Genomic DNA, 26,268 nt, shown 5'->3' on the forward strand with positions numbered 1-26,268 from the left:
AACCTACACAACATCATCGTCCATGGCTATGCCACTCACACACCCAAAGCCTTGCCATAGGTGTCATATCTCTACTCAATTCACCTGACCAGCGCATCCTACTTCTGTTGTATCACAGGCTTATCCTATCCCATCTGAGGCAGGGTCACCTGTAATAGCAGCAATGTATGCCACATAGACAACATAGTCATTAGCTTGTCTGGTGGAGAAACCCAACTGAAAGAGTTGAAAACAGATGTGCGCCAGGTTATTTTGTTTTTGCAAAGAATGCTCTATGACATTGGCCCCCTACTTAGCTTGCATTTATTGTGGCTCTCTCACCCAGTGCATATTCCCAAATGACTGGAAAAAACTTCAGGTGACTCCTGTACATAAGAAAGGTAACAGACCGGATCTGCGAAATTACAGACCCATATTATTAACATAAGTTTGCTGCAGAAATGTAGGACACATTCTGAGTTCAAATATAATAAATTTCCTAGAGACCAAAAAGCATATGTCAATGAATCAGCATGATTTTAGAAAGCATTGCTCATGTGAGACTCAGCTTGCCCTTTCTCACCTGATATACTGTGAACTATAGACGAAGGACGACAGGCAGATTACATATATCTAAACTTCCAAAAAGCATCTGACATGGCACCCCAATGTAGCCTGTTAATGAAGGTATGAGCATACAGAATAAGTTCCCAGATATGTGAGTGGCTTTAAGTCTTTTCAAGTAATAGAACCCAGTACATTTTCCTCAATGGCAAGAGTTCGTCAGAGGCAAGGGTATCATCAAGAGTGCTCCAGGGAAGCGTGTTAGGACTGCTGTTATTTTCTATGTACATAAATGATCTTGTGGAAAGGGTGGGCAGCAATCTGTGATTTTTTGCTGATGATACTGTGGTGTATGGGAGGGTTTCAAAGACGAGTGACTGTAGACTGATATGGGATGGCTCACACAAGATATCTAGTTGGTGTGCTGAATGGCAGCTTACTCTATATGTAGAAAAATATAAGTTAGTACTGATGAGTAGGAAAAACAAACCCATAATGTTCAGATACAACATCAGTAGTGTACCACTTGACACAGTCATACTGTTTATATATCTGGGCATAGCACTGCAACACAGTATGAAATAGAATTAGCATGTGAGGATTATGGTAGGGAAGGTGAATGGTTGACTTCACTTTATTGGGAGAGTTTTAGGAAAGTGTGGTTCATTTGTAAAGCATGACCTATTTTTGTGTGCTGCTTGAATGTTTGGGATCCACACAAGGTCAAATTACAGGAAGACATTGAAGCAATTCAGAGGCAGCCTGCTAGATTTGTTACTGGTAGATTCAAGCAACATGGAAAGTATTACAGAGATGCTTTGAGAACTCAAATGGAAATCACCAGTGGGAAGGCAATGTTCTTTTTGAGGAACACTATTGAGAAAATTTAGAGAGCCAGCATTTGAAGCTAACTGCAGAATTATGATACTGGTGCCAACTTAGATTTTGCACAAGGACCACAAAGATAAGATATGAAAAAATACGGCTCATACAGAGGAATATAGACAGTCATTTTTCCCTTGCTCCATTTGTGAGTGGAACAGGAAAGGAAATGGTACAGAGTATCCTCCACCATGCACCATATGGTGGCTTGTGGGGTATATATGTAGATGTAGATGTCAAATACCGGCTGTGCTGCAATATCTGCACAGTATTTTATGTGGGAATGACCATCAGACATCTATCCACCAGAATGAATGGCCACCACTAAACTGCTACCAAGAACAGAGTTAAGCACCCACTGGCACTACATACAGCTGAGTTATTGACCTCAGGACATTTATAAACCAATTTTTCCCATCAAATGCAGTTTGACCTTTCCATGGTGAATGGGTTTACGCAACCAATAGTGTCAAACTTGTGTGGTCATGCACATTGCAAAGTACACAATGTGATCAAAAGTATCCAGATACCTGGCTGAAAATGACTTACAAGTCATGGCATCCTCCATCGGTAATGCTGGAATTCAGTATGGTGTTGGACCACACTTACCTGAATGACAGCTTCCACTCTCACAGGCATATGTTCAATCAGGTGCTGGAAGGTTTCTTGGGAAATGGCAGCCCATTATTCATGGAGTACTGTGCTGAGGAGAGGTATCAATGTCAGTCAGTGAGGCCTGGCACAAAGTCGGCATCCCAAAACATCTCAAAGGTCTCTATAGCATTCAGGTCTCAGGACTATGTGCAAGCCAGTCCATTGCAGGGATGTTACTGTCATGTAACCACACCGCCACACACCGTGCGCCATGAGCAGGTGCTCACTCATGTTGAAAGATGCAATTGCCATTCCTGAATTCAACAGTGGGAAGCAAGAGGGTGCTTAAAACATCAATGTAGGCCTGCACTGTGATAGTGCCATGCAGAACAATAAGGGGTGCAAGCCCCCTCCATGAAAAACACAATCACACCATAACACCACTGCCTCCAAATTTTACTGTTGGCATGACACACACTGGCAGATGATGTTTACTGGGTATTTGCCATACCCACACCCTGCCATCAGATCGCCACATTGTGCACCATGATTCGTCACTCCAGACAACATTTTCCCACTGTTCAATCATCCAATGTTTACACTCCTTTGGCATTTACCGGCGTGATGTGTGGCTTATAAGTAGCTGGTTGACCATGAAATCCAAGTTTTCTCACCTCCCACCTAACTGTCATAGTACTTGCTGTGGATCCTGATGCACTCTGGAATTCCTGTGTGATGGTCTGGATAGATGTCTGCCTGTTACACATTATGACCCTCTTCAACTGTTGGCGGTCTGTCAGTCAGCAGACGAGGTCGGCCTGTATGCTTTTGTTCTGTACGTGTCTCTTCACATTTCCACTTCAACATCACATAGGAAACAATGGATCTAGGGATGTTTAGGGGTGTGGAAATCTCAAGTAAGACATATGACACAAGTGACACTCAATCACCTGACCATGTTTGAAGTCTGTGAGTTCGGCAGAGTGCCCCATTCTATTCTCTCACGGTGTCTAATGACTACTGAGGTCGCTGATATGGAGTACTTGTCAGTAGGTGGTAGCACAATGCACCTAATATGAAAAACATATGTTTCTGGGGGTGTCTGAATACTTTTGATCACATAGTGTGTGGAACTCACACCATAGCCATCATACTGTGATTCATCTGCCATTTGTCAAACTCATTTACATTATGACACTTTTGGGGCAAATTTTGTTAAAACTTTTTTGTTTCCATAACATTTCCCCATTCTTCAATAATATCCTGTTCAAATTTTACATCATTTTGAGCTGAAATTCTGTTTTTTACAGTGCTTTGAAACTGGAACTTTAATTATAATTATCCTGTATAACCATAATGTCCTGGCATATCACAACTCATTTACAATAATTTAGCCCAGTGTGCAACTCAGTGTTGATGACATAGGCTGTATTTTCTAAGCAGTTTAGCATTTAACAACTTGGTCCCTTGGGTAGCTTTCAGTGTCTCAGTCAGGAGTGGACTACAGCACAGTCCCTTAATAGATTTAAGCTGTCCTGCAAGTCCATCTAGAGCTTTACGGATATAGAATGGTGGCAGGTTTCAAAAGGAATCTTTTATGCATTTACAATAATAAATACATTGTCTACCACAGGGTGTAGTCTGTTTCTATTACTGATTTCCCTTACATTTACAAATGTCCCAGGTGGAGGAGCCACACAAGATCTCTTAAGGATTTGGTTTTAATACTTTACCCAATGGATCATAGAAACTGCTAGGAATAGGAAATAGTGATTTTGGTTTCATGTAAGTCCCATGAGCAGCTAGGGAAGTAAGTTTCCATCTGGCAGGCTCACTTGCTGGGTAAGCCTTATACAAATGAGGTGCAGCAGGTCCCCAGAGGTTGCCCACTTATGACAGTTCTGCTGCAACAGCCATGCATATCATCAGCATGTAGCACACCTTGAGAAAGATTTCCTTTTTTAATATAGGTTTATACCATCTCCACAATCAAGGCAGTTAAGTGAAGAAACGTGTTCTACCACTGTGCCACATGGTAGTACCTGAAGTATACCCAGAGCTTATGGTTACAGAGGTCTGGTGGTGCTCACCAGTCCACAGCTCACGAAATTTAGGTTCACCAAGCTCATCACAGGGGCCATATGTGGCTTCATTAAAAATACAATGGGTTTGGCAAAAATCACCTCCCCCCCCCCCCCTCTCGCCCTTGTGCAACTGCTGTCTCTCTCTTCTGCAGTCCCATCCTGCACCTTTTTGCCTTCATCTGGGCCACTTGCCGCCCTTCTTCAACTCCTCCTGCTTCCAACCTCTTTGCTTCCTCTACCCACGCTACCTAACACAACCCCTCGCCCCAGCCTCACCCAGGCCCCAAGCACAGTCTGTTTAGCACACCGAATAATGTAGCTGCACAAGTGTGTGTGTGTGTGTGTGTGTGTGTGTGTACTAATGCTTGTTAAAGGGTTCGTCTGAAAGCTAGCAAAGCTTTTATCCTATATTGTGTGCCTGTTGACAGCTCAACGCTTCTACTAATGGGTGAATTGTATCATTTACTCCTAAATTATCTCAGATGTTATAACTGTGTATATTAATGTTTTGTGGAGACTGTCCTTTGCACATCTTTAAATTAGCATTGTGTACCAAGGAACAACAACTCAGTCACGAGTATTAAAAGAGTACACTGCTATGTCAGTCAGTTGGTAATCAGCATATAAAACTCAGTGTCAATCACAATCAAGAAGGGTCGTCGAGCAGATGCACAAAACTATAGACTTATATCTCTGACGTCGATCTGTTGTAGAATTTTAGAACATGTTTTCTGCTCGAGTATCATGTCGTTTTTGGAAACCCAGAATCTACTATGTAGGAATCAACATGGATTCCGGAAACAGCGATCGTGTGAGACCCAACTCGCCTTATTTGTTCATGAGACCCAGAAAATATTAGATACAGGCTCCCAGGCAGATGCTATTTTTCTTGACTTCCGGAAGGCATTCGATACAGTTCCGCACTGTCGCCTGATAAACAAAGTAAGAGCCTACGGAATATCAGACCAGCTGTTTGGCTGGATTGAAGAGTTTTTAGCAAACAGAACACAGCATGTTGTTATCAATGGAGAGACGTCTACAGACGTTAAAGTAACCTCTGGCGTGCCACAGGGGAGTGTTATGGGACCATTGCTTTTCACAATATATATAAATGACATAGTAGATAGTGTCGGAAGTCCCATGCAGCTTTTCGCGGATGATGCTGTAGTATACAGAGAAGTTGCAGCATTAGAAAATAGTTGCAAAATGCAGGAAGATCTGCAGTGGATAGGCACTTGGTGTAGGGAGTGGCAACTGACCCTTAACATAGACAAATGTAATGTATTGCGAATACATAGAAAGAAGGATCCTTTATTGTATGATTATATGATAGCGGAACAAACACTGGTAGCAGTTACTTCTGTAAAATATCTGGGAGTATGCGTGTGGAACGATTTGAAGTGGAACAATCATATAAAATTAATTGTTGGTAAGGCGGGTGCCAGGTTGAGATTCATTGGGAGAGTCCTTAGAAAATGTAGTCCATCAACAAAGGAGGTGGCTTACAAAACATTCGTTCGACCTATACTTGAGTATTGCTCATCAGTGTGGGATCCGTACCAGATTGGGTTGATGGAGGAGATAGAGAAGATCCAAAGAAGAGCAGTGCTTTTCATCACAGGGTTATTTGGTAACCGTGATAGCGTTACGGAGATGTTTAACAAACTCAAGTGGCAGACTCTGCAAGAGAGGCGCTTTGCATCGCGTGTAGCTTGCTCGCCAGGTTTCGAGAGGGTGCGTTTCTGGATGAGGTATCGAATGTATTGCTTCCCCCTACTTATACCTCCCGAGGAGATCATGAATGTAAAATTAGAGAGATTAGAGCGCGCACAGAGGCTTTCAGACAGTCGTTCTTCCCGCGAACCATACGCGACTGGAACAGGAAAGGGAGGTAATGACAGTGGCACGTAAAGTGCCCTCCGCCACACACCGTTGGGTGGCTTGCGGAGTATAAATGTAGATGTAGATGTAGATGTATTATTTCAAGTGAGTCTGTGCTGAAAAATCATCCAGTAATGTTGAAGCTATCAGGGCTCAGCCATGTACAGTTCGACATCAGCATATACACCAACATATGAATGAATTACACAGATAAATCATTTGTATGGAACAGTTCTTGATGGTAGACAACATATTACTGCCACTTGCATGAGGATTAACTTATCTATTGTGTGAAATGTACAAAAATTGATATATACGCACCAAAAAAAGTTTTGCATCACCCCAGTTCCCAGAACTCCTGAAGATAGACATTGACTGTGGATATTGTTTCACAGAGCCTTTTGACTGTTCAGAGATGTCACTAAACCTGCCCAAAGATGTAAACAAGCATGCATGAGAAGAGCTTATTAGACAGAGGGGGTCTGACAGTTGATCAGCTCCAGTCATTCCACCAGGAAGGAGATACATGGCTCGTGTTGTCTGTAGTTCAACCATGCCTAGATGGTGAATACCACAGTTCAATCATGTTAGCATTGTTACTTTGTGCCAGGAAGGGCTCTCAACAAGAGAAGTGTCCAGGTGTCTTGGAGTGAACCGAAGCGATATTGTTTGGATGTGGAGGAAATACAGAGACACGAACTGTCGATGATGTGTCTCACTCAGGCCACCCGAGGGCTACTACTGCAGTGAATGACCACTACCTATGGATTTTGGCTTGGAGGAACCCTGACAGCAACGCCACCATAGTGAATAATGCTTTTTGTGCAGCCACAGGATGTTGTGTTACGATTCAAACTGTGCGCAATAGGCTGCATGATGCACAACTTCACTCCCAACGTCCATGGTGAGGTCCATCTTTGCAACCGTGATACCATGCAATGTGGTACAGATGAGCCTGACAACAGGCCGAATAGACAGCATAGGATTGGCATCACGTTCTCTTCAAAGATGAGTGTCGCATATGCCTTCAACCAGACAATCGTTGGAGACATGTTTGGAGGCAACCTGGTCAGGCTGAATGTCTTAGACACACTGTCCAGTGAGTACAGCAAGGTGGAGGTTCCCTGATGTTTTGCAGTGGCATTATGTGGGGCCAACATATGTTGCTGGTGGTCAGGGAAGGCATCATAATGGCTGTACGATATGTGAATGCCATCATCTGACTGATAGTGCAACCATATTGGCAACATATTGGGGAGGCATTTGTCTTCATGGACGATAATTTGCGCCCCCATCATGCACATCTCATGAATGAGTTCCTTCAGAATAATGATGTCAGTGGACTAGAGTGGCCAGCATGTTCTCCAGACATGAAGCCTGTCGAACATGCCTGAGATAGATTGAAAAGGGCTGTTTATGCACAATGTGACCCACCAACCACTCTGAGGGTTCTACACCAAATCGCCATTAAGGAGTGGGACAATCTGTACCAACAATACCTTGATGAACTTGTGGATAGTATGCCATGGTGAATACAGGCATGCATCAATTCAAGAGGATGTGCTTCTGGGTATTAGAGGTACTGGTGTGTACAGCAACCTGGGTCACCAGCTCCAAAGGTCTCGCTGTATGGTGGTACAACGTGCAATGTGTGGTTTTCATGAGCAATAAAAAGTGCTGAAATGATGTTTATGTTGATCGCTATCACAATTTTCTATACAGGTTCCAGAACTCTCGGAACCGAGGTGATGCAAAACTTTTTTTATACATGTATTTGATCATAATTATGACAGACAAAGATAATAAAAAAGATATTTACTTAAAAATGTAGTCCAACAATGCAGTGTACAATTATTTTAACAATTACATAAAGATCTTTGCAGCCAACTTTGGACAGAAGAAGCCAACCAAGAAACATTATTGGCAGGTCAGTCAACTTAAAATACAGATTTTGCATCCCTAGTTCATTTTCAAGTGTTCAGGAATTGTCTTCTTGCAGAACTAACAGCACTAGATGTCTTGTCACAAAACCATCTGTGCTTTAAATCTAGTAATGACCAGTGTGCAAATAAGTGGTAAATTCAGAATCAGACAGCTGTTGCATTAAGCAGTTATTGAACACCTGAGAATGACCTTGTAACAAAAACTGGCCATAACACAGACTACATTTCTTTCATTTAGAGTTGTTACTCATTTGAATTATTTATACAGAGTCTAGTCACATTAATCTGATGACCATCAATGTTCAACATCAATGTGCAATAACCACTCACAGACAGCTGGTGGCAGTGCTGGTAGTGGATGGTATATAAAGTGTGTTGGGGGGACACAGAAAACAGTGCTGTTGTTGTCATAATATGGAAATGGAGTGATTTATCTTATTTCCAAGAGGGCATAATCATTGACTTTCAGACCAAGGGCACAAGAATTTCCAAAATGGCTAAGTTTGTAAATTGTTCATATGCTGTCATAGTTAAACTATACTGTGTATGGCAAAATCCCACAATCCAAAACCAGTGCCAAAGCAAACAGAAGCAAACAGGGTGCACCACAGGCCATAGATGACAGAGGTGAATGGCAGTTGCTGAGATATGTATGAGCAAATAGATGTGCAACTGTGAAACAACTGACTGTCCAGATGAACCAAGGGGTTACCATCAGTATCTTCTTAACAAATGTTCAGCAAATGTTGCTGAGTATGGGCCTTTGTAGCAGGCACCTGGTTCATGCACCCATGCTGACAAAGGCTGGAATTTGCATGCCAGTACCTCAACAGGATGTCCAATGGATGCCAACAGGTGGCCTTCCCAGATCATGTTTTATGCTCCATCAGAAAGATGGCTATTGGTGAGTACAACATGAAATGTCTGAAAGCAAACAGCCAGAAGAGACCAGGCTGAGGGACATTCCCTGAGTGATATCATCATTCTGGAAGGCACAATGGATCAACACAAGTATGCATCTATCATTTGGGACCATGTCCACCCCTACATGCAGTTTCTTTTTCCTCAGGAGAATGGCATCTACCAGCAGGACCATGCAATGAGTCATTCAGCTGGCAGTGTAGGAGCATAATTTGAAGAGCAGCAGGATGAGTTTACCATACTCCCCTGGTCACCATGCTCCCTGGATTTAAACCCAATTGAGAATCTGTGGGATCATCTCATTTGGGCTGTTCGTGCCATGGATCCTCAGCCGAGAAACCTAGCACAGTTGGCCACACCACTGGAGTTGTAATGGCTTCACATCCCTCTTGTTACCTTCCAGAATGTCACTGACTCACTTCCTGCATGTTTTATGGTGGTCCACACTGAAAAAGGTGGTTATTCAGGCTTTTGACAAATGGTCACATTAATGTGACTGGACAGTGTAACAGCACAGTGTAACAGCTGCAGGTACACTGTATCTAATGTGAAGAACATATAGGATCAAATAAAAATAATCAGGGCACTCATGTGAATACTAAGCAGAAGCAAATAGATAAATTGTAGTTTCTTAATATAACTGGGTAGGAAAGATTGTTTTTCCAAGCTGCAGTTTTTCTGCTAATTGTATTGCATTCATTTGTAGAATTTTAAAGCAAAAATAGTGTTGATAAGATCAATTCGGTTACCTGTAAATTCCTTCAGTGGAAGTAATTTCCTACAGTTAATTTATATCTTAGTTTATTCCAAATTTCTGAAGTTGTGATTCATGATGGTACCTATGTTACATGATTAAAAACATAATTTTATCAGCTCCAGTGTTTCAGATTTCAAGATACCAATGCCATAAAAGTTGGATATGTAGCTTCAAAAAGCAGTTATTTAATTAATGTCAGCAATGTCTTTGTATCTGACAACTCCTCATCATGAACTTACATTAAGGTATGCAATAACAACTTTCATTTAGCCTGAACTAACCTTGCATGTTGTAATTCCTGGAGCTCTGAGTGCAGCAGAAGCAATTCGCAAAAGAGGAGCAGGGTCAGGGAGGACAGACAGGCCAAGTGACAGCCGGCGTAGCAGTAATTCCAGCTGACTTAAAAGACCACCCCACAGTCCTGCACCTGCTTCTGCAGGCAAGCAATCCAGGTAGCAGGCCACATTCCACAATACTGTGCCAAGGTTTTCACTGGGAAGAGACTTGCGAGCATTTAATGCCTCTAGCAAAAGCTGCAGTGGTGCCAGCACATTCAGTTCAGGGAAGTCCAATAGTGCTTGAGTTACAGACTTGAAGAACTGCATTCTCAGATGTTCTGTAACATAGAAAATAATCATACAGCAGAAAGACACTCGCTCTCTCTCTCTCTCTCTCTCTCTCTCTCTCTCTCTCTCTCTCTCTCTCTCTCTCTCTCTGTCTCTCTCTCACACACACACACACACACACACACACACACACACACACACACACACATAGAAACATGTGTGCATGTGCATGCACAATGTGATGAGTCACAAAATTATGATCACCCTGATAATAGTGTTTTGGTCCCACTTTGGAATGGAACACATCAGTGATTCTGGATAGCATGGATTCAGCAAACCCTTGGTAGGTTTCTGGAAGTATGTGGCATGAGATGCCTATCCACAGGTCATTCAATTCCCATAAATTAAATGTCATTGGTTTGTGGACACAGAGCTGGCATCTTAAAAGTGTCCCAGATTTGCTGTATCAGGTTCCTTGGAACCCCAAGTGAACATCCCACATATTTATATTATTTTATTTTACATTAAGTAGTACAAAGAATAATACATACAAAATTGTACAAAAAATGTACAAAGAATAATACTTGGTCAGACAAGATGCAGTAATACAACTTTTTATACATGTGTACTAACAGTATTGCAACTGCATAGTCTGTTTGCCCCAAGGCTTTACTTTTGTCTACCCTAAACAGGAAGCCCTTCACACTCAGCAGCTGTCCATCAGATATGCAAAATTAACAGGAACTTTAGGGGACGAGAGACAGTGTTTTTAGTTTTGCCTTACTGTAAACATTATCAGAATTATTTATTTGCCTAAATAGTCATTTACTGAGTAAAAACGTTGTTCAAGTAGAAATTCTTTAAATTCTACTTTATATCTGTTTTCACCTTCTAACTTTCTGATGTTGGCTGGCACTATGTTGTAGAGTTTTGTACAAATATGGCACACATGCCTTGGTGTGTGTGTTCTTTTTGTTCACTAAGTATGAAGTGCTGTGCTATTTTGAGTATTGTAGTTATGCAAGTCAGCATTTGTCTGAAAATCTGCAAGGTGGGCCCAAACATATAAAACACACACACTGTTAGAGCTTTTAGCTTGTTGAATAAGGGTCTGCATTGTGTCTGTGGATGACTGTGTGTTATTATTTTGATAGCCCTCTTCTGCAACAGAAAGATTAGCTTTAGACGGCAGGTGGTGGAACCCCAAAATATTATTTCGTATGTTGCAAGAGACTCAAAATAGCCAAAATATGCCATCCTGGCACCCTTTGCAGTACAGACATTTGCAATAACTCTAAGAACAAAACAGGCCGAGTTAAGTTTCTGCACAAGTTTCATTATGTGGTCATTAAAATTAAGGTTTTCATCTACACAAATCCCCATCAATTTTGATGATGACACTCTGTCTATGGGATTGTCACCCAACAACTGATCAAGATTTACGTTTTGACATATTTTCCCAAACTGCATATAATTTCTTTTAGTTGCATTTCATGTCAACTGGTTTGAATTGAACCAAATGTGGACATTCTTTATTACTTGATCAATAGTTGTTTGCAGCATTTGCTTTGGTGCACCTATTATCACACTAGTGTCATCTGCAAATAGTATTGCCTTTGATGCTCTGTCTGAGGTGTGAAAGTCATTTATGTAGATAATGAACAATAAGGGACCTAGAATACTGCCTTGACCACTCCTATTTCCACATTTTTTGCATCTGACACTAAATTTATTTTGTGGTTGGAGTAATCTGACATCAGTCCTACAATCTGTGTTCTGTTTTGTAGGTATGATTCAAACCAATTTTTCCCTGTCCCATGAATACCTAATGCTTCCAGTTTTTCTAAATGAATGCCATGATTGCCAGTGTCAAATGCTTTGGAGAGATCTAAATTTATTCCTACAATGCTGTTATCTTTTTCTAGATTTTTGATTATTTGTTCAGTGTAGAACATCATTGCTGTTTCTGTATTTTTACCTGCCTGGAAGCCATGCTGATTACTGTTTAGTAACTTACAGTAATTTAGATATTTGTTGATTCTGTGTTTCATTAATTTTTCTATTATTTTGGAAAATGCTGGAAGGAGGGATATTGGCCGACAGTTTTCTACCTTACGCTTGTCACTGTTTTTGAATAATGTCTTCACTTTTGACATTTTCATCCTTTCCGGAAACACTCCTTCCTAAATGATAAGTTGGCTATGTATGCCAAGGGCCTTGAGATTTGTGCAGCTGTCATTGTTATGATATAAACAGACACCTCATCTACTCCTGCTCACATTTCAGGTTTCAAGCTTTTTATTACTTTGAACACTTTATGTCGTCTGTTGTATCTATCCTCATGCTACAAGCAGCTTTTGTAAATTCAGGTTTTTCTTGGTTTCTAAATTTCAGGCTTAATGAAGTTGTTGCATTTGTGAAGTAACTGTTGTTGTAATTTGCCAAATTTGTTTTTTAATATTGACATTTTCTGTGTTTTTCAGAATGATATCCTGGTCTTCACATAAGGCTTTTGATTTGTTATCAGACTGTGTTATCAAGTTGTCATTACTTATAAATTTTTCCTTGGCAATTACTTTTCGATATAATGTCTTGTAATTCTTAACATATTCTATGAACTGTGGATCTGTAGATGTCTTCAATTTTGAATTATTCTCTTTCGAGTTCAACAAGAAGTTTTGATGCCAGCTGTGATCCAAGACCTTGGCTTTGTATTGTGATGTGATGTGATTCTTGATAGCTTCTTTGGAAAGCACATTTCGAAATATCCCATGAAAATTTAAGAAAAAGTGTTATATGCATCATTCGTATTTGTTAGGGACAGCACTTCTGCCTAGCACTCACTAGTTAGGATAATTGTTAATATTACACAGTTTCCAGTGGAAAATTTTCTTTTATACATGAAGTACACTTTTTTTCTTGCAGTGGCACTGAAGAAATTTTAAGGACAAGAGCATTATGGTCTGATAATCCCAAATCAGGATTTGTTACTTCTACTTCTGTGCATCGTACATTTGAAAATACGTTATCTATAAGACTGTTTGTACTATAAGTTATTCTTGTGGATTTGTGTATGTGTGGAAACAGATTGAAACTACATAACAGATTTAGGAATTGATTTTTAGTATACTTTCAATCATAAGATTTAGGTTGAAATCCCCATAGACAACTACAGTGGCTCCTTCAATAAAAAGAATGTTAAGCAGTGTTTCTAACTGATTAATGAATATGTCTGCATCCCCAGTAGGGGGTCTTTATGTTGCTATGACTATGACTTTTCCCTGTATTTCAAATAACTGTATAGCTGCTGCTTCAAAATTATTTTCCACACTCAATGATTCAGCTTCACATCTTCTTTTACCTGATACTTGATTTAGTAAAGATACACACACCTCTGATTTTTGCATTTTTTCTGCAATACTGACTTGCCATCTTATATGGATGAATATTAATTATACTTATTTCAAAACTGCTGCACCAATGCTCCATGATGCACATGCAGTCAGTGTTTGCACCATTCATTGCTACCTCAAGTTCCAGTTATTTATTTCTAAGGCACTGAATATTTAGGCTTAAAATCTGCAGGTGACTAGGGTGAGAACTGGTTACACTTTTATTTACATTTTGTGCTGTCGTATTCATTCCTGTGTCCTGGTGGGATACCAAAAATCCTTGAGAAGGACAGGTTTCCGGCAACTTTCAGTATATACTTGTACATTCTGACACTTCCAATGTTGGTTCTGCCACTACTGCTGTGCTTTCTTGTGAGCTTGGAGTCTTCTCATTTTTCTTATTTTCATCTCAAGTAATATTTGGATAATGAGGAACTGTAGTTCACTTGTCATTCAAATCACTGTCCACTGTTCTTTCTTGTAACACTTCATCTTTTTTTACATGCTTTGCTGGTGCTGATGGTGGTTCTAATGCTTTTACCTCTTTTTGAAGTGCTTCCATTATGGAGTCTGGCGATGGTGATGCAATTATCATTTAGGTTTTGAATTTATTTTGGTGGTTTTTTATTTCCTTGGTTATCAGGTTTGCCAGATATTCTTTCCCCATGTCATTCACATGAAATCTGTGTTGTGTGTGGAATCTACATCCAATATTGCTTATATCAACATATTTCACATTTTTAAAATATATGCAAATTTTTGCAAACTGATTGTTGGCAGTTTTTATTTCCATATTGACACATGACCATCTTACAAGATCACAGTGATGTGGAATATCAACCATTATTACGTTTGTGTGAGTGAGGTTTCTCAGATACTGTTTAAGATCACGGGTAGCACTCACTGTTTAGTTTTTGTAGACATCGTTTGCGCTTCCCAGAAGTACAATGAAGTCATTATCTGCAGATTTTTTAAATTTAGTTAAGTGGGGCTCCTGGTTTCACTATACCACACAAATATGTTTTAGCTGTTTCTTTTAGCTTACTCGCAAGTCCATGACCATGGCTGTCTGAAAGCACAAACAGTTTGCTGTTATTGGAGTCCACAATACGTGAATCATTTTTTATTGTTTCACTAAACACTTTGGCACAATATTTGGTAGGCACATTTATACTGACCTCATTCACGCTTGTTTTTGTCAATAAATTTTCTTCTCCTACCTTATTCACAGTGCCTTTTTGCTTTCCCATCATTCATACAAACTATATGTTGAATTTTCACTATTGGTGGTTGAGAGTACTTGAAATATGTTTTTGTGCGCAAAGCTTGTATTACTTTCACAGGTTTTCTGATTTTGCACTTTGGTCGTGCTGTTATTGCACTTCAGATTTGACCACTTTTCTGTAACGGATGAACTATCTCACACAAGTTTTAGCCTCTTCAGCTCACTGTTTTCTTGCTGTATTTTCAAAATATGTTTTCACGCTACTGATTATGAACTGTAAGCTCGTTATCCATTCATTCAGTTTCATAATTTCATCCTTACAATTTTCACATGATTTCTTTTTTACAGCAAAATTTACTTTTTTCTGCAAGGACACTTACTTAACATTTACTCTAGCTCCATCTTACACTCCTATTATAATACTGGCCCCACTGGCTTGCATCCATGGCACGCTATATGAATCAAGTGGCCATTTGCCTGGATGATGTCAAATCCAGTCTTAACCATTGACCTGGTGTAAAAAGAAATGTGATTTATTCAGTCAGATGACACTACCTGTATATCAATAGTCCAATCACATTGATTCCATGCCCACTGTAATCATAACTGTTATATCATCAACTTGGCAACATGTAGGAGTTGTCTAATGCAGAGCCCCTTGTTCAACAGTGTGTAATGAATGGTTTGTTCCAAAACACCTGTGCCTGCATGGGCACTGTGTTCTGTCATCAGATCTGCTGCAGATCATGACCTATGCTCTTTTACAGAGTAGACAAGCCTCCAACCTGCATGTTCTGTGAGAAGGTGTGGACTTAATATTCAACTATAACATATACATAATGCAGTACACAATTGTAAGCCACATTTATGATAATGCGCTCACACCCTAAAACCAACTGAGGCCAAACAGCAAGCAACTGTCAACTGTCCAACTACTGTCTGGTATGGGTCGCCGGAGTCAGTGATCATGTGTGTGTGAGTTGGGCTTGTGTGAACTTGGGTGTGTTTTCTGCAACAGAAGAAGGCCTTTTGACTGATAGCTAACATAGTTAATAGTCTTTTTGTTGCACTTGTCTACAACTCACCATACCCTCAATATGGCATGTAGCAATCTATACTTTCCATAATACTGGCATTATGCCATCCCGGTTTTTTCATTCTTTGAATATATCAGAATATTCATTCAAGGACTTTCTCTCATTTAATATTAGTAAAACATGGAACTTGAGTACAGTTTATGCACCATGTAATTTGCGTAGTGTGACTGGTTTTTATTACAGCTTTACAGTCAAAAAAACATTACTCATTTACTTCAGGGAAGGTATGTGCTGCAGAAGAATATCACCAATAGGAGGGTGGACAACCTTGTGTAGGAAACAGGCTACACAGCTGCACATAGTGCATATCCACCCAGGAAGTAAAAAAAGTGTAGCATGTTGAAACTGTGAATGAGTGAGATTCTGGAAGAGGGCAGTGTAGCTTGGTATACAGCGTGAGAAAGTAAAAATGAGGCTGATGCAATGAAAACTGTCTCTTTATGTTGGGAAGCAGATGGCAAAACATAATCTACACAATGGAGGAAGCACAGTAGAACTGTAAGAGAAAGTGGCACATTTTTCAGTTAGTGGCTAGTGGAGTAGAACAGCACTGATGACATATGCAACAGACGGAGGCATGGAAACTGGTGTAGCAGAAGTTGAAGTTGAGACCCAAAGAGATGACAAAATGTGGATGCAGCAGATGACTGTAGGTAAGTTAAGCTTGTTTTGTCTAGTATTGGCTGGTATTAAAAGGCTTGCCATTATGGAAAACAGTGACATTTCTGTAGTTGTGCAAGAAGAGGATGTGATTCAGTTTTAGTGTGAGTGTCAATAAACCATGCACTCCCAAGCAAAGGCAAGCAGGAGGATAAGAAAATAATGATGTTGCAGTTGTTAATGTACAGCAGTTCTCTCCAATCACTGGGACAGAAACAGAACAGAATATTATAATGAATGCAGCTACAGGAGAGCATTTTAACTTTTGAAATTAATTCACTGGCTGTGAATTCCTTCACATCAACCGTATTAGGTATAGATCTATTACCCAATAATGACATACAAAAATTCATGCTGGATGAGGACTCTAACCCAGATTTCCCACTGTCTACATCCTTTTATCACACTTCTTTCAGACATATGTGTAAGTACTCTAAGTCTACAGTGTGACATCTGGAAATTTGTGTTGGTCCAAGGAGTGTGCACAGATAGCTGAAGTGGATAACATGGCCACTCATGATTATCAGGAAATCCATGTTCAAGGCCGGTCCAGTAAAAATTTTCATATGTCACTCCTGGGCGGTAGATCTATACCTAATACAGCTGATGTCAAGGAATTTACAATCAGCAAGTTGGTTTTCAAGTATTTTGTACAGCTATGGATGATCCACAGTGTCTATTCTTTGAGATATGCATGTACAGTACACTTTAATTTGACAATAATCAATTGAATGAGTTTGGTCGATACTAATTTGTTTGATGTCAGTCATTTTAATGTAGATGAACAAAAAACTGTGGAAACATATACCAAATTTGGTATATTGCCTGTAAAACAACCTGAACAGGGAGTTATACAAGAGTAAAGTCAACTAGAAAGTTTGCAAGAAATGTTTGAATGATTAATGTTTAACATGAATAAAATTTTAGTGATGTGAAACTAGATATGCACCACTAACCTAGTGAGCTTTCTATTCTAGTGAGCTTAAACAATAGATTGGTAATCTTCATAAAAAACTGACAGCAATCAGAAGATATCTGTAGTTTAGCTGGTGATGTTAGAATTTATAAATTTGAAATTAATGAGAAAATAGAATGACGGGCTTCTGAGTTGAAGCAAATGTGGGAGAAAGATTTGCATTTTATTAAACTAAGATTGAGGAAAGAGTTTCTCAAGTCAAAAAAATATGTAAACAGTTCTCAGAAAGTGTGAAAAGTGAATTAACAGAAGTTATTAAATGTGTGGCTATACAAAGGAAGCAATGGATAGATCAGTTACAAGAGAATGTACATAAAGTTGAGCAGAAAGTTGCTTCTGTTGAATTTATTTGTGAAAATGAACATAAAGCCTTAGATAGTGAGATTAATGCTGAAAGTGAAAACCATTTAAAACCTGTAAATGTTGTGTCTCATTGTGTGGTAGTGGTGAAAACTAGTGATCAGCTGACTAACCAGGTTGAGAGAGTTGAAAGTAGACTGCATGAGTATGACAACAGACTGTCTAAGGTAGTGTATGACATTAGAATATGTACTAACAGTGTTGAATGTAATCTTGTTACTGAATCATCTAAAGTTGCTTATATTAATAATAGGCAATTTTTTGATCTGTCTGAAAATGTGCATCCAAAACAATTTTGAAATGATTTTGAAAATGCTTTGCCTAGATTATGGAGTGATTGCCAAAAGGTAGGCTTCATTATGTCAAAAGTTTTGGAAGAAGCTAGGACATGGGGCTTAACTGCCACTGAGCGGTGTGACACATTAGAAAAATTTAAGGAAACATTTTTGTAAGAATATTGGGATAGACAGAAACAAATGGAATTGTGAAACAGTTTCTGGGCAGAAGAAAAGCTCAATTCCAGGAATGAAAGTGTAAAAAGGTTTGCTTAGAGTGGGTTATGAATGCATCATATTTGATAAATACATTAGAGATAGAGCAAATTATAATGGGGTTTTTATTTATTATTTATTTATTTATTTTATTTATCCATCCGTTGACAATAAATATTGTATGGATGTTGTCAAGCCATTTCAAAGAAATGGACACAAACAATATATACGTAAAAAAGTACAAAACAAAATAATACAATGAGGTTAATAATAATACAATGTAAGTAATATAGCCTATATACATCCCTGCTTGTTATTTTAAATGCATAGTCTGTTTCTCATAAGGCTTTAGTTTTGTCCTCCCTAAACGGCAAGTCCTTATATACATCACACTGCTTAAGTATATATTTACATCGCACAACAGCTGTCCTTTAAGTATGTAATGTAATGAATGATTAGGTAATGAATGATTAGGTAGGGCCTACATATTGAGTATTTTCCATTTTGCCTTTATAAATATCATCAGAAAATATTTATTGAGCTACATAGTCATTTACACAATAAAAACATTGTTCTACTAGAAATTTTTTAAATTCTGTTTTAAATTTGTCATCATCTTCTAACTTCCTGATGTTGACTGGCAGTGCGTTGTACAGTTTTGCACCGATATGGCTCACATGCCTTTGTGTATTCGTTCTTTTTGTTCGCTGAGTATGGAGTGCTGCGCTATTACGGGTATTGTAGTTATGAAAGTCGGCATTTGTCTGAAAATCTGCAATGTGGGTCCTGACATACAATACACATTTGTATATGTATAATGATGGTATAGTAAGTATTCTAAGCTTTTTGAATATGGGTTTGCAATGTGTCTGTGGATGACTGTGAGTTATTATTCGGATGGCCCTCTTCTGCAACAAAAAAATTTGTTTTAGGCGCCCTGTTGTGGAACCCCGAAATATTATTCCGTATGTGGCAAGAGATTGAAAATAGCCGAAATATGCCATTCTGGCACCCTCTGAGGTACAGACATTTGCAATAATTCTGAGAGCAAAACAGGCTGAATTAAGTTTCTGTGCAAGTTTTATTATGTGGTCATTAAAATTTAAGTTTTCATCGACATGAATCCCCAGCAATTTTGTGGATGTCACTCTGTCTAAGGCTTTGTTGTCCCACACCAGATCAAGATTTACATTTTGACATCTTTTCCCAAACTGCATATAATTTGTTTTATTTACATTCAATGTCAACCTGTTTGCATTGAGCCAAGAGTGGATGTGATTTAGTACTTTATCAGCAGTTGTTGGTAGCAACTGCTTTGGTGCACTTATTATCACACTAGTATCGTCTGCAAATATTATTGCTTTGGCTGCATCATCCGAGGTGTGAAAATCATTTATATAGACAAGAAACAATATGGGCCCTAAGATGCTGCCTTGTGGTACTCCTATTTCTACATTTTTTGCCTCTGATACTGAATTTCTTTTGTGGTTGGAGTAAGTTGATGTCATTTTTTTCCTATCCAATGTATACCCAACGATTCCAATTTTTCTAAGAGAATGTTTTGGTTCACTGTGTCAAAAGCTTTGGAAAGGTCTAAATTTACTCCTGCTACACTATAATCTTTTTCCAGATTTTTGATTATTTGTTCAGTGTAGCACATTACTGCTGTTTCTGTATTTTCACGTGCTTGGAAACCATGCTCATTTCTGTTAAGTAAATTATGGTCATTTAGATATGTGTTGTGATTCTTGAGTTTCTCCCGGCGTATTTGATAATCAAAATATCCACGGGTATGCTGCCGGTCTCTAGTGTCCAACGGGAACAATATTTCGGCGATCAAACATGTCGCCATCATCAGGTGAACTGACGGACTGAGCTCCTGTGAACGTGCCGGCACGGAGATCCGTACGCTATGTCTGCTCAGAGGGAACTGGGTTCGGTCGCGGCGGCGGCCGATTTAAATACCCTCCGCCCGCGGCGCGCTCCCTCTGCCGTCCGCGCCCAGCGCCACGGTCGCGCGGTGGAACAGATTGCGACGGCGTCTGAGATGACGTCGGTGTGATGGCTCTGTCCGCCGTGGTCGTCACAACTATACGTCTGCTCGATTTACTCTTGATTAACCCGATCGCTGGTTCCCAAGCCTTGCTAAGATTATAGCCACAGTCACGGTTTATGAGGTCGTCATTGGTGCGAATTTCGATGGCCTCTCTAACAACGCTGTCCCAGTATCTCGACGTCTGTACCAGAATCCTCGTGCGGTCATACTCCATGGCGTGATTTTCCGACAAACAATGTTCAGCGACCGCCGATTTGCTCGGATACATCAGTCGAGTGTGCCTCTGGTGTTCACGGCAACGATCCTCGACGGTACGCATCGTCTGACCAATATACGACTTGCCACATTGACACGGAATCTGGTACACGCCGGCCTTCCTCAAACCGAGGTCATTTTTGGCGCTCCCCACCAGTGCACGAGTTTTATTTGGAGGACAAAACACAGTTCCGACCCGGTGTTTCTTCAGAATGCGGGCGATTTTCCCCGAGAGTGCGCCTGTGTATGGAATAAATGCAGCGCCTACCTCCTCCCTCGTGACTTCATCCATCTCAACAGGTTGTGCTGCAGTGGTTGGGCGGAGAGCACGTTGAATCTGCCACTCTGAGTACCCATTTTTTCGAAATACAGTTCTCAGATGTTCCAATTCCTGGGGTAGACTCTCTGCGTCAGAGATAGTGCGCGCCCTATGTACTAGAATTTTAAGTACCCCATTCCTCTGTGAAGGGTGGTGGCAGCTGTCTGCATGCAAATACAGATCAGTGTGCGTAGCCTTCCGATACACCCCATGACCTAGGGTGCCGTCAGCCCTTCTCTTGACCAAGACGTCAAGGAAAGGTAATTTACCCTCCGTTTCAGTCTCCATAGTGAATTTGATGTTGGGGTGTATGGAGTTTAGATGTGTAAGGAAGTCAAAGAGTTTATCCATACCATGTGGCCAGATGACGAACGTGTCGTCCACGTAACGGAAAAAACAAGTAGGTTTCCATACGGATGACGACAGGGCTTCCTCCTCGAAGTTCTCCATGTACAAATTCGCTACCACCGGTGAGAGTGGGCTAGCCATGGCGACTCCCTCCGTTTGTTCGTAGTATTCTCCATTAAAAAGAAAATACGTGGAAGTCAAGACATGCCTAAAAAGTTCAGTGGTCTTCTCGTCAAACTTCTGACTAATCAATTCTAGTGACTCTCGCAGGGGTACCCTCGTAAACAAGGAAACGACGTCAAAACTCACCATGATATCTGACTCATCCAACCTGAAGCTATCAAGGCGTTTAACAAAATCCACGGAATTACGGATGTGATGAGGGCATTTACCCACATAAGGTCTTAATATTCCCGCCAGGTATTTGGCCAACAAATATGTAGGTGCCCTGATGTTGCTGACAATGGGACGTAATGGTACCCCCTCTTTGTGAACCTTCGGGAGTCCATATAGTCTAGGCGGTACCGGACCTTGGGGTAACAATTTCTTAGCGTCACCCTCCGGTAAATCTGCGTCCTTGAGAAGCGCCCTCGTCTTGTTCTCCACCTTCTTTGTAGGGTCAACGCTGATCTTCCGGTAGGAATCGTCATTTAGCAGGCTCTGCATCTTATCAGTGTTGTCCTTATGGGAGACAACAACTGTAGCATTGCCTTTGTCAGCCGGTAAGACAACAATTTCAGAGCGCTCCCTCAGATCACGAATGGCCGCCCTCTCTTTACTGCTGATATTTACTGCTTGGATTTCGTCATAAGTCCCATAAGGACTACACTGATAAGATGCAGAGCCTGCTAAATGACGATTGCTACCGGAAGATCAGCGTTGACCCTACAAAGAAGGTGGAGAACAAGACGAGGGCGCTTCTCAAGGATGCAGATTTACCGGAGGGTGACGCTAAGAAATTGTTACCCCAAGGTCCGGTACTGCCTAGACTATATGGACTCCCGAAGGTTCACAAAGAGGGGGTACCATTACGTGCCATTGTCAGCAACATCAGGGCACCTACATATTTGTTGGCCAAATACCTGACGGGAATATTAAGACCTTATGTGGGTAAATGCCCTCATCACATCCGTAATTCCGTGGATTTTGTTAAACGCCTTGATAGCTTCAGGTTGGATGAGTCAGATATCATGGTGAGTTTTGACGTCGTTTCCTTGTTTACGAGGGTACCCCTGCGAGAGTCACTAGAATTGATTAGTCAGAAGTTTGACGAGAAGACCACTGAACTTTTTAGGCATGTCTTGACTTCCACGTATTTTCTTTTTAATGGAGAATACTACGAACAAACGGAGGGAGTCGCCATGGGTAGCCCACTCTCACCGGTGGTAGCGAATTTGTACATGGAGAACTTCGAGGAGGAAGCCCTGTCGTCATCCGTATGGAAACCTACTTGTTTTTTCCGTTACGTGGACGACACGTTCGTCATCTGGCCACATGGTATGGATAAACTCTTTGACTTCCTTACACATCTAAACTCCATACACCCCAACATCAAATTCACTATGGAGACTGAAACGGAGGGTAAATTACCTTTCCTTGACGTCTTGGTCAAGAGAAGGGCTGACGGCACCCTAGGTCATGGGGTGTATCGGAAGGCTACGCACACTGATCTGTATTTGCATGCAGACAGCTGCCACCACCCTTCACAGAGGAATGGGGTACTTAAAACTCTAGTACATAGGGCGCGCACTATCTCTGACGCAGAGAGTCTACCCCAGGAATTGGAACATCTGAAAACTGTATTTCGAAAAAATGGGTACTCAGAGTGGCAGATTCAACGTGCTCTCCGCCCAACCACTGCAGCACAACCTGTTGAGATGGATGAAGTCACGAGGGAGGAGGTAGGCACTGCATTTATTCCATACACAGGCGCACTCTCGGGGAAAATCGCCCGCATTCTGAAGAAACACCGGGTCGGAACTGTGTTTTGTCCTCCAAATAAAACTCGTGCACTGGTGGGGAGCGCCAAAGATGACCTCGGTTTGAGGAAGGCCGGCGTGTACCAGATTCCGTGTCAATGTGGCAAGTCGTATATTGGTCAGACGATGCGTACCGTCGAGGATCGATGCCGTGAACACCAGAGGCACACTCGACTGATGTATCCGAGCAAATCGGCGGTCGCTGAACATTGTTTGTCGGAAAATCACGCCATGGAGTATGACCGCACGAGGATTCTGGTACAGACGTCGAGATACTGGGACAGCGTTGTTAGAGAGGCCATCGAAATTCGCACCAATGACGACCTCATAAACCGTGACTGTGGCTATAATCTTAGCAAGGCTTGGGAACCAGCGATCGGGTTAATCAAGAGTAAATCGAGCAGACGTATAGTTGTGACGACCACGGCGGACAGAGCCATCACACCGACGTCATCTCAGACGCCGTCGCAATCTGTTCCACCGCGCGACCGTGGCGCTGGGCGCGGACGGCAGAGGGAGCGCGCCGCGGGCGGAGGGTATTTAAATCGGCCGCCGCCGCGACCGAACCCATTCCCGCTCAGGCTGCGGAGTTGAGCTAATCGCTGCATGTAAGCGCTAGCTCTCCAGCATGTACGGACGTGGCGGAAAGGGAGGCAAAGCTGCTGCCCTGCTGCAATTGCTGGGCCTCGTGCTCGGCGCATCAGAAGACGGGGAACGCAAGAAGACGGCGGAGCGGAAGGAGCAGTGTTATCGCTGCCAAAAACTTGGCCATGTTGCCAAGTACTGCCGTAATGCAGTGGCGTGTTTTCGTTGTGCCCAAGCACACGATTCGCGCCACTGCGTCAAGAAAGACGCCACATGCTGCTGCGCCAATTGTGGCGGCCCTCATGCGGCGAATTACCGCGGCTGCAGCTACATCAAGAACTGGAGTCGCGATGACAAAGTTAGACGGAGACACAAGATCACCAAGAAGGCGGATACAGCCGAGGCCGTTGCGTCCTCGCCACCCCCCGCCTCCGGCGGATCTGTGGTGGCTGATGACGTGGCTGTACGACCGGACGCAGTCAGCGAGGCGTGCGCCAGGGTCCGCGCCGCCGCCGATGAAGAAATTGCTGCCCTCAAACCCGCAATGGCGGAAGAGAGGGCAACACTCCAAGCCGAACTAGCCGAGGCTCGGCTGCTGGTGCACAGTCTCCGTGATGCATTGGCCAGCCAGCCCCTCCCAGCACAGAAGGAGGACGCCGACACGCAGACTGCCGCCCCCGTGGAACCTGTAGTAATACAGGAAGCCACGAGGGTGGAAACACAAGACGCAGCCGCACAGACAATTGTCGTGGCGGAGAACATGGCAACCCAAACCATCATGGAGAAGGCTCCTTGCCCCCTCTCTAAGACGCAGTTGCAGAAGGTAGTGTCCATTCACTTGGACATTCTCAGGTCCTACAACGCCCGCCCTCCTCTCGCGCCTGTCCAGTGGGAAGCTCTCTTCGTTTCAATAGAACAACAAGAGCAACAAGAAGACTACGCAAGCCAGGAACAAGGGGCGAGGACCGCTGAAGACACCGATGCTGCCAACTGGGAGGATGTGACACATCCTAAAGTGTCACAAGCAGACACTCACCACAACAAGAAGAAGAAGAAGGACAAGAAGAGATACCCAGACGCCAGAAGGACCTAGAAGACTCTCCTCCTCACTGTGTCCGGCACCCATCACCATCATCTTCATCATCATTAAATATCCGCTCTGTCAGTCGCTGACTGACAGTCCCAGGCATCGACAGGGCCAGTTAAGTAATGGCCCCTAGCCGATGCATACTTGTCAATTCACGTGACCTACCGCCTGTCTCCGACAGGCAATTCACATGAACCCAAATACACACAACCGTCCCAGTTATTCCCAAAAGTCCCAGCATATCTCAACCCATCTCAGTGGAGTAAATGTCTAACGACAACAAACTCCCCCTTAACATCCTCAAGAAGAGGAATTCAAGTGCGAAGAGAGAGAGAGAGAGCGACCGAACCCAGTTCCCTCTGAGCAGCCATAGCGCACGGATCTCCGTGCCGGCACGTTCACAGGAGCTCAGTCCGTCAGTTCACCTGATGATGGCGACATGTTTGATCACCGAAATATTGTTCCCGTTGGACACTATAGACCGGCAGCATACCCGTGGAAATTTTGATTAGATATGTGTTGATTCGGTGCTTCATCAGTTTTTCTAATATTTTTGAAAATGCTGGGAGGAGAAATATTGGGCGATAGTTTTCTACCTTATACTTGTCGCTGTTTTTAAATAATGGCTTCACTTTTGATATTTTCAGCCGTTCTGGAAAAGCTCCTTCACTGAATGATAAATTGGCTATGTGTGCAAAGGACTTTGCGATTTGTGGTGCTGTCCTTGTTATGATTGACACAGGCACCTCGTCTATGCCAGCCGACATTTTGGGTTTCAAGCTTTGTAACACTTTCAACACTTCACCCTCATTCGTTGGCTCTACCCTCATCCTACAAGCTGTTTTTGGATATTCAGGTTTTTCTTCATTTGAAAATTTTAAGCTTAATGAAGTTGTTGCATTTATGAAATAATTGTTAATATAATTTGGAAAATCTTGTTTATTAATATTGACGTTTTTTAAATTTTTGAGGCTAATGTCCTGGTTTTCACAACTCTTCCCCGTTTCAGTCTTCACAATACCCCATATGGCTTTTGATTTGTTTTCAGACTGTCTTATAAAACTATCATTACTCATGAATTTTGCTTTAGCAATTACTTTTCTATATACCCTCTTGTAATTCCTGACATATTCTATGAATTGTGGGTCTGTGGATGTTTTCATTTTGGAAATTAGTCTCGTTAGAGTTCCACAGGAAGTTTTGATGCCAGCTGTGATCGAAGAACTTGGCTTTGTATTACCATGTGACCTGATTTTTGACAGCTTTT

The 26,268-nt window shown here is 41.7% G+C and overlaps 1 protein-coding gene across 1 annotated transcript in view; it reads right to left on the reverse strand.

Moving 5' to 3' along the window:
- The window catches only part of LOC124723145 (protein unc-79 homolog), an 868,025-nt gene that overhangs the window by 160,754 nt on the left and 681,003 nt on the right, over nucleotides 1–26,268 (reverse strand). The window contains exon 42 of the mRNA XM_047248336.1: nucleotides 9,887–10,221. Coding sequence (XP_047104292.1) covers nucleotides 9,887–10,221 — 335 coding nt within the window. The remainder of the gene's footprint in view (nucleotides 1–9,886; nucleotides 10,222–26,268) is intronic.

The sequence above is a fragment of the Schistocerca piceifrons genome, chromosome X (assembly GCF_021461385.2).
Source record: "Schistocerca piceifrons isolate TAMUIC-IGC-003096 chromosome X, iqSchPice1.1, whole genome shotgun sequence".
Classification (NCBI taxonomy): domain Eukaryota; kingdom Metazoa; phylum Arthropoda; class Insecta; order Orthoptera; family Acrididae; genus Schistocerca; species Schistocerca piceifrons.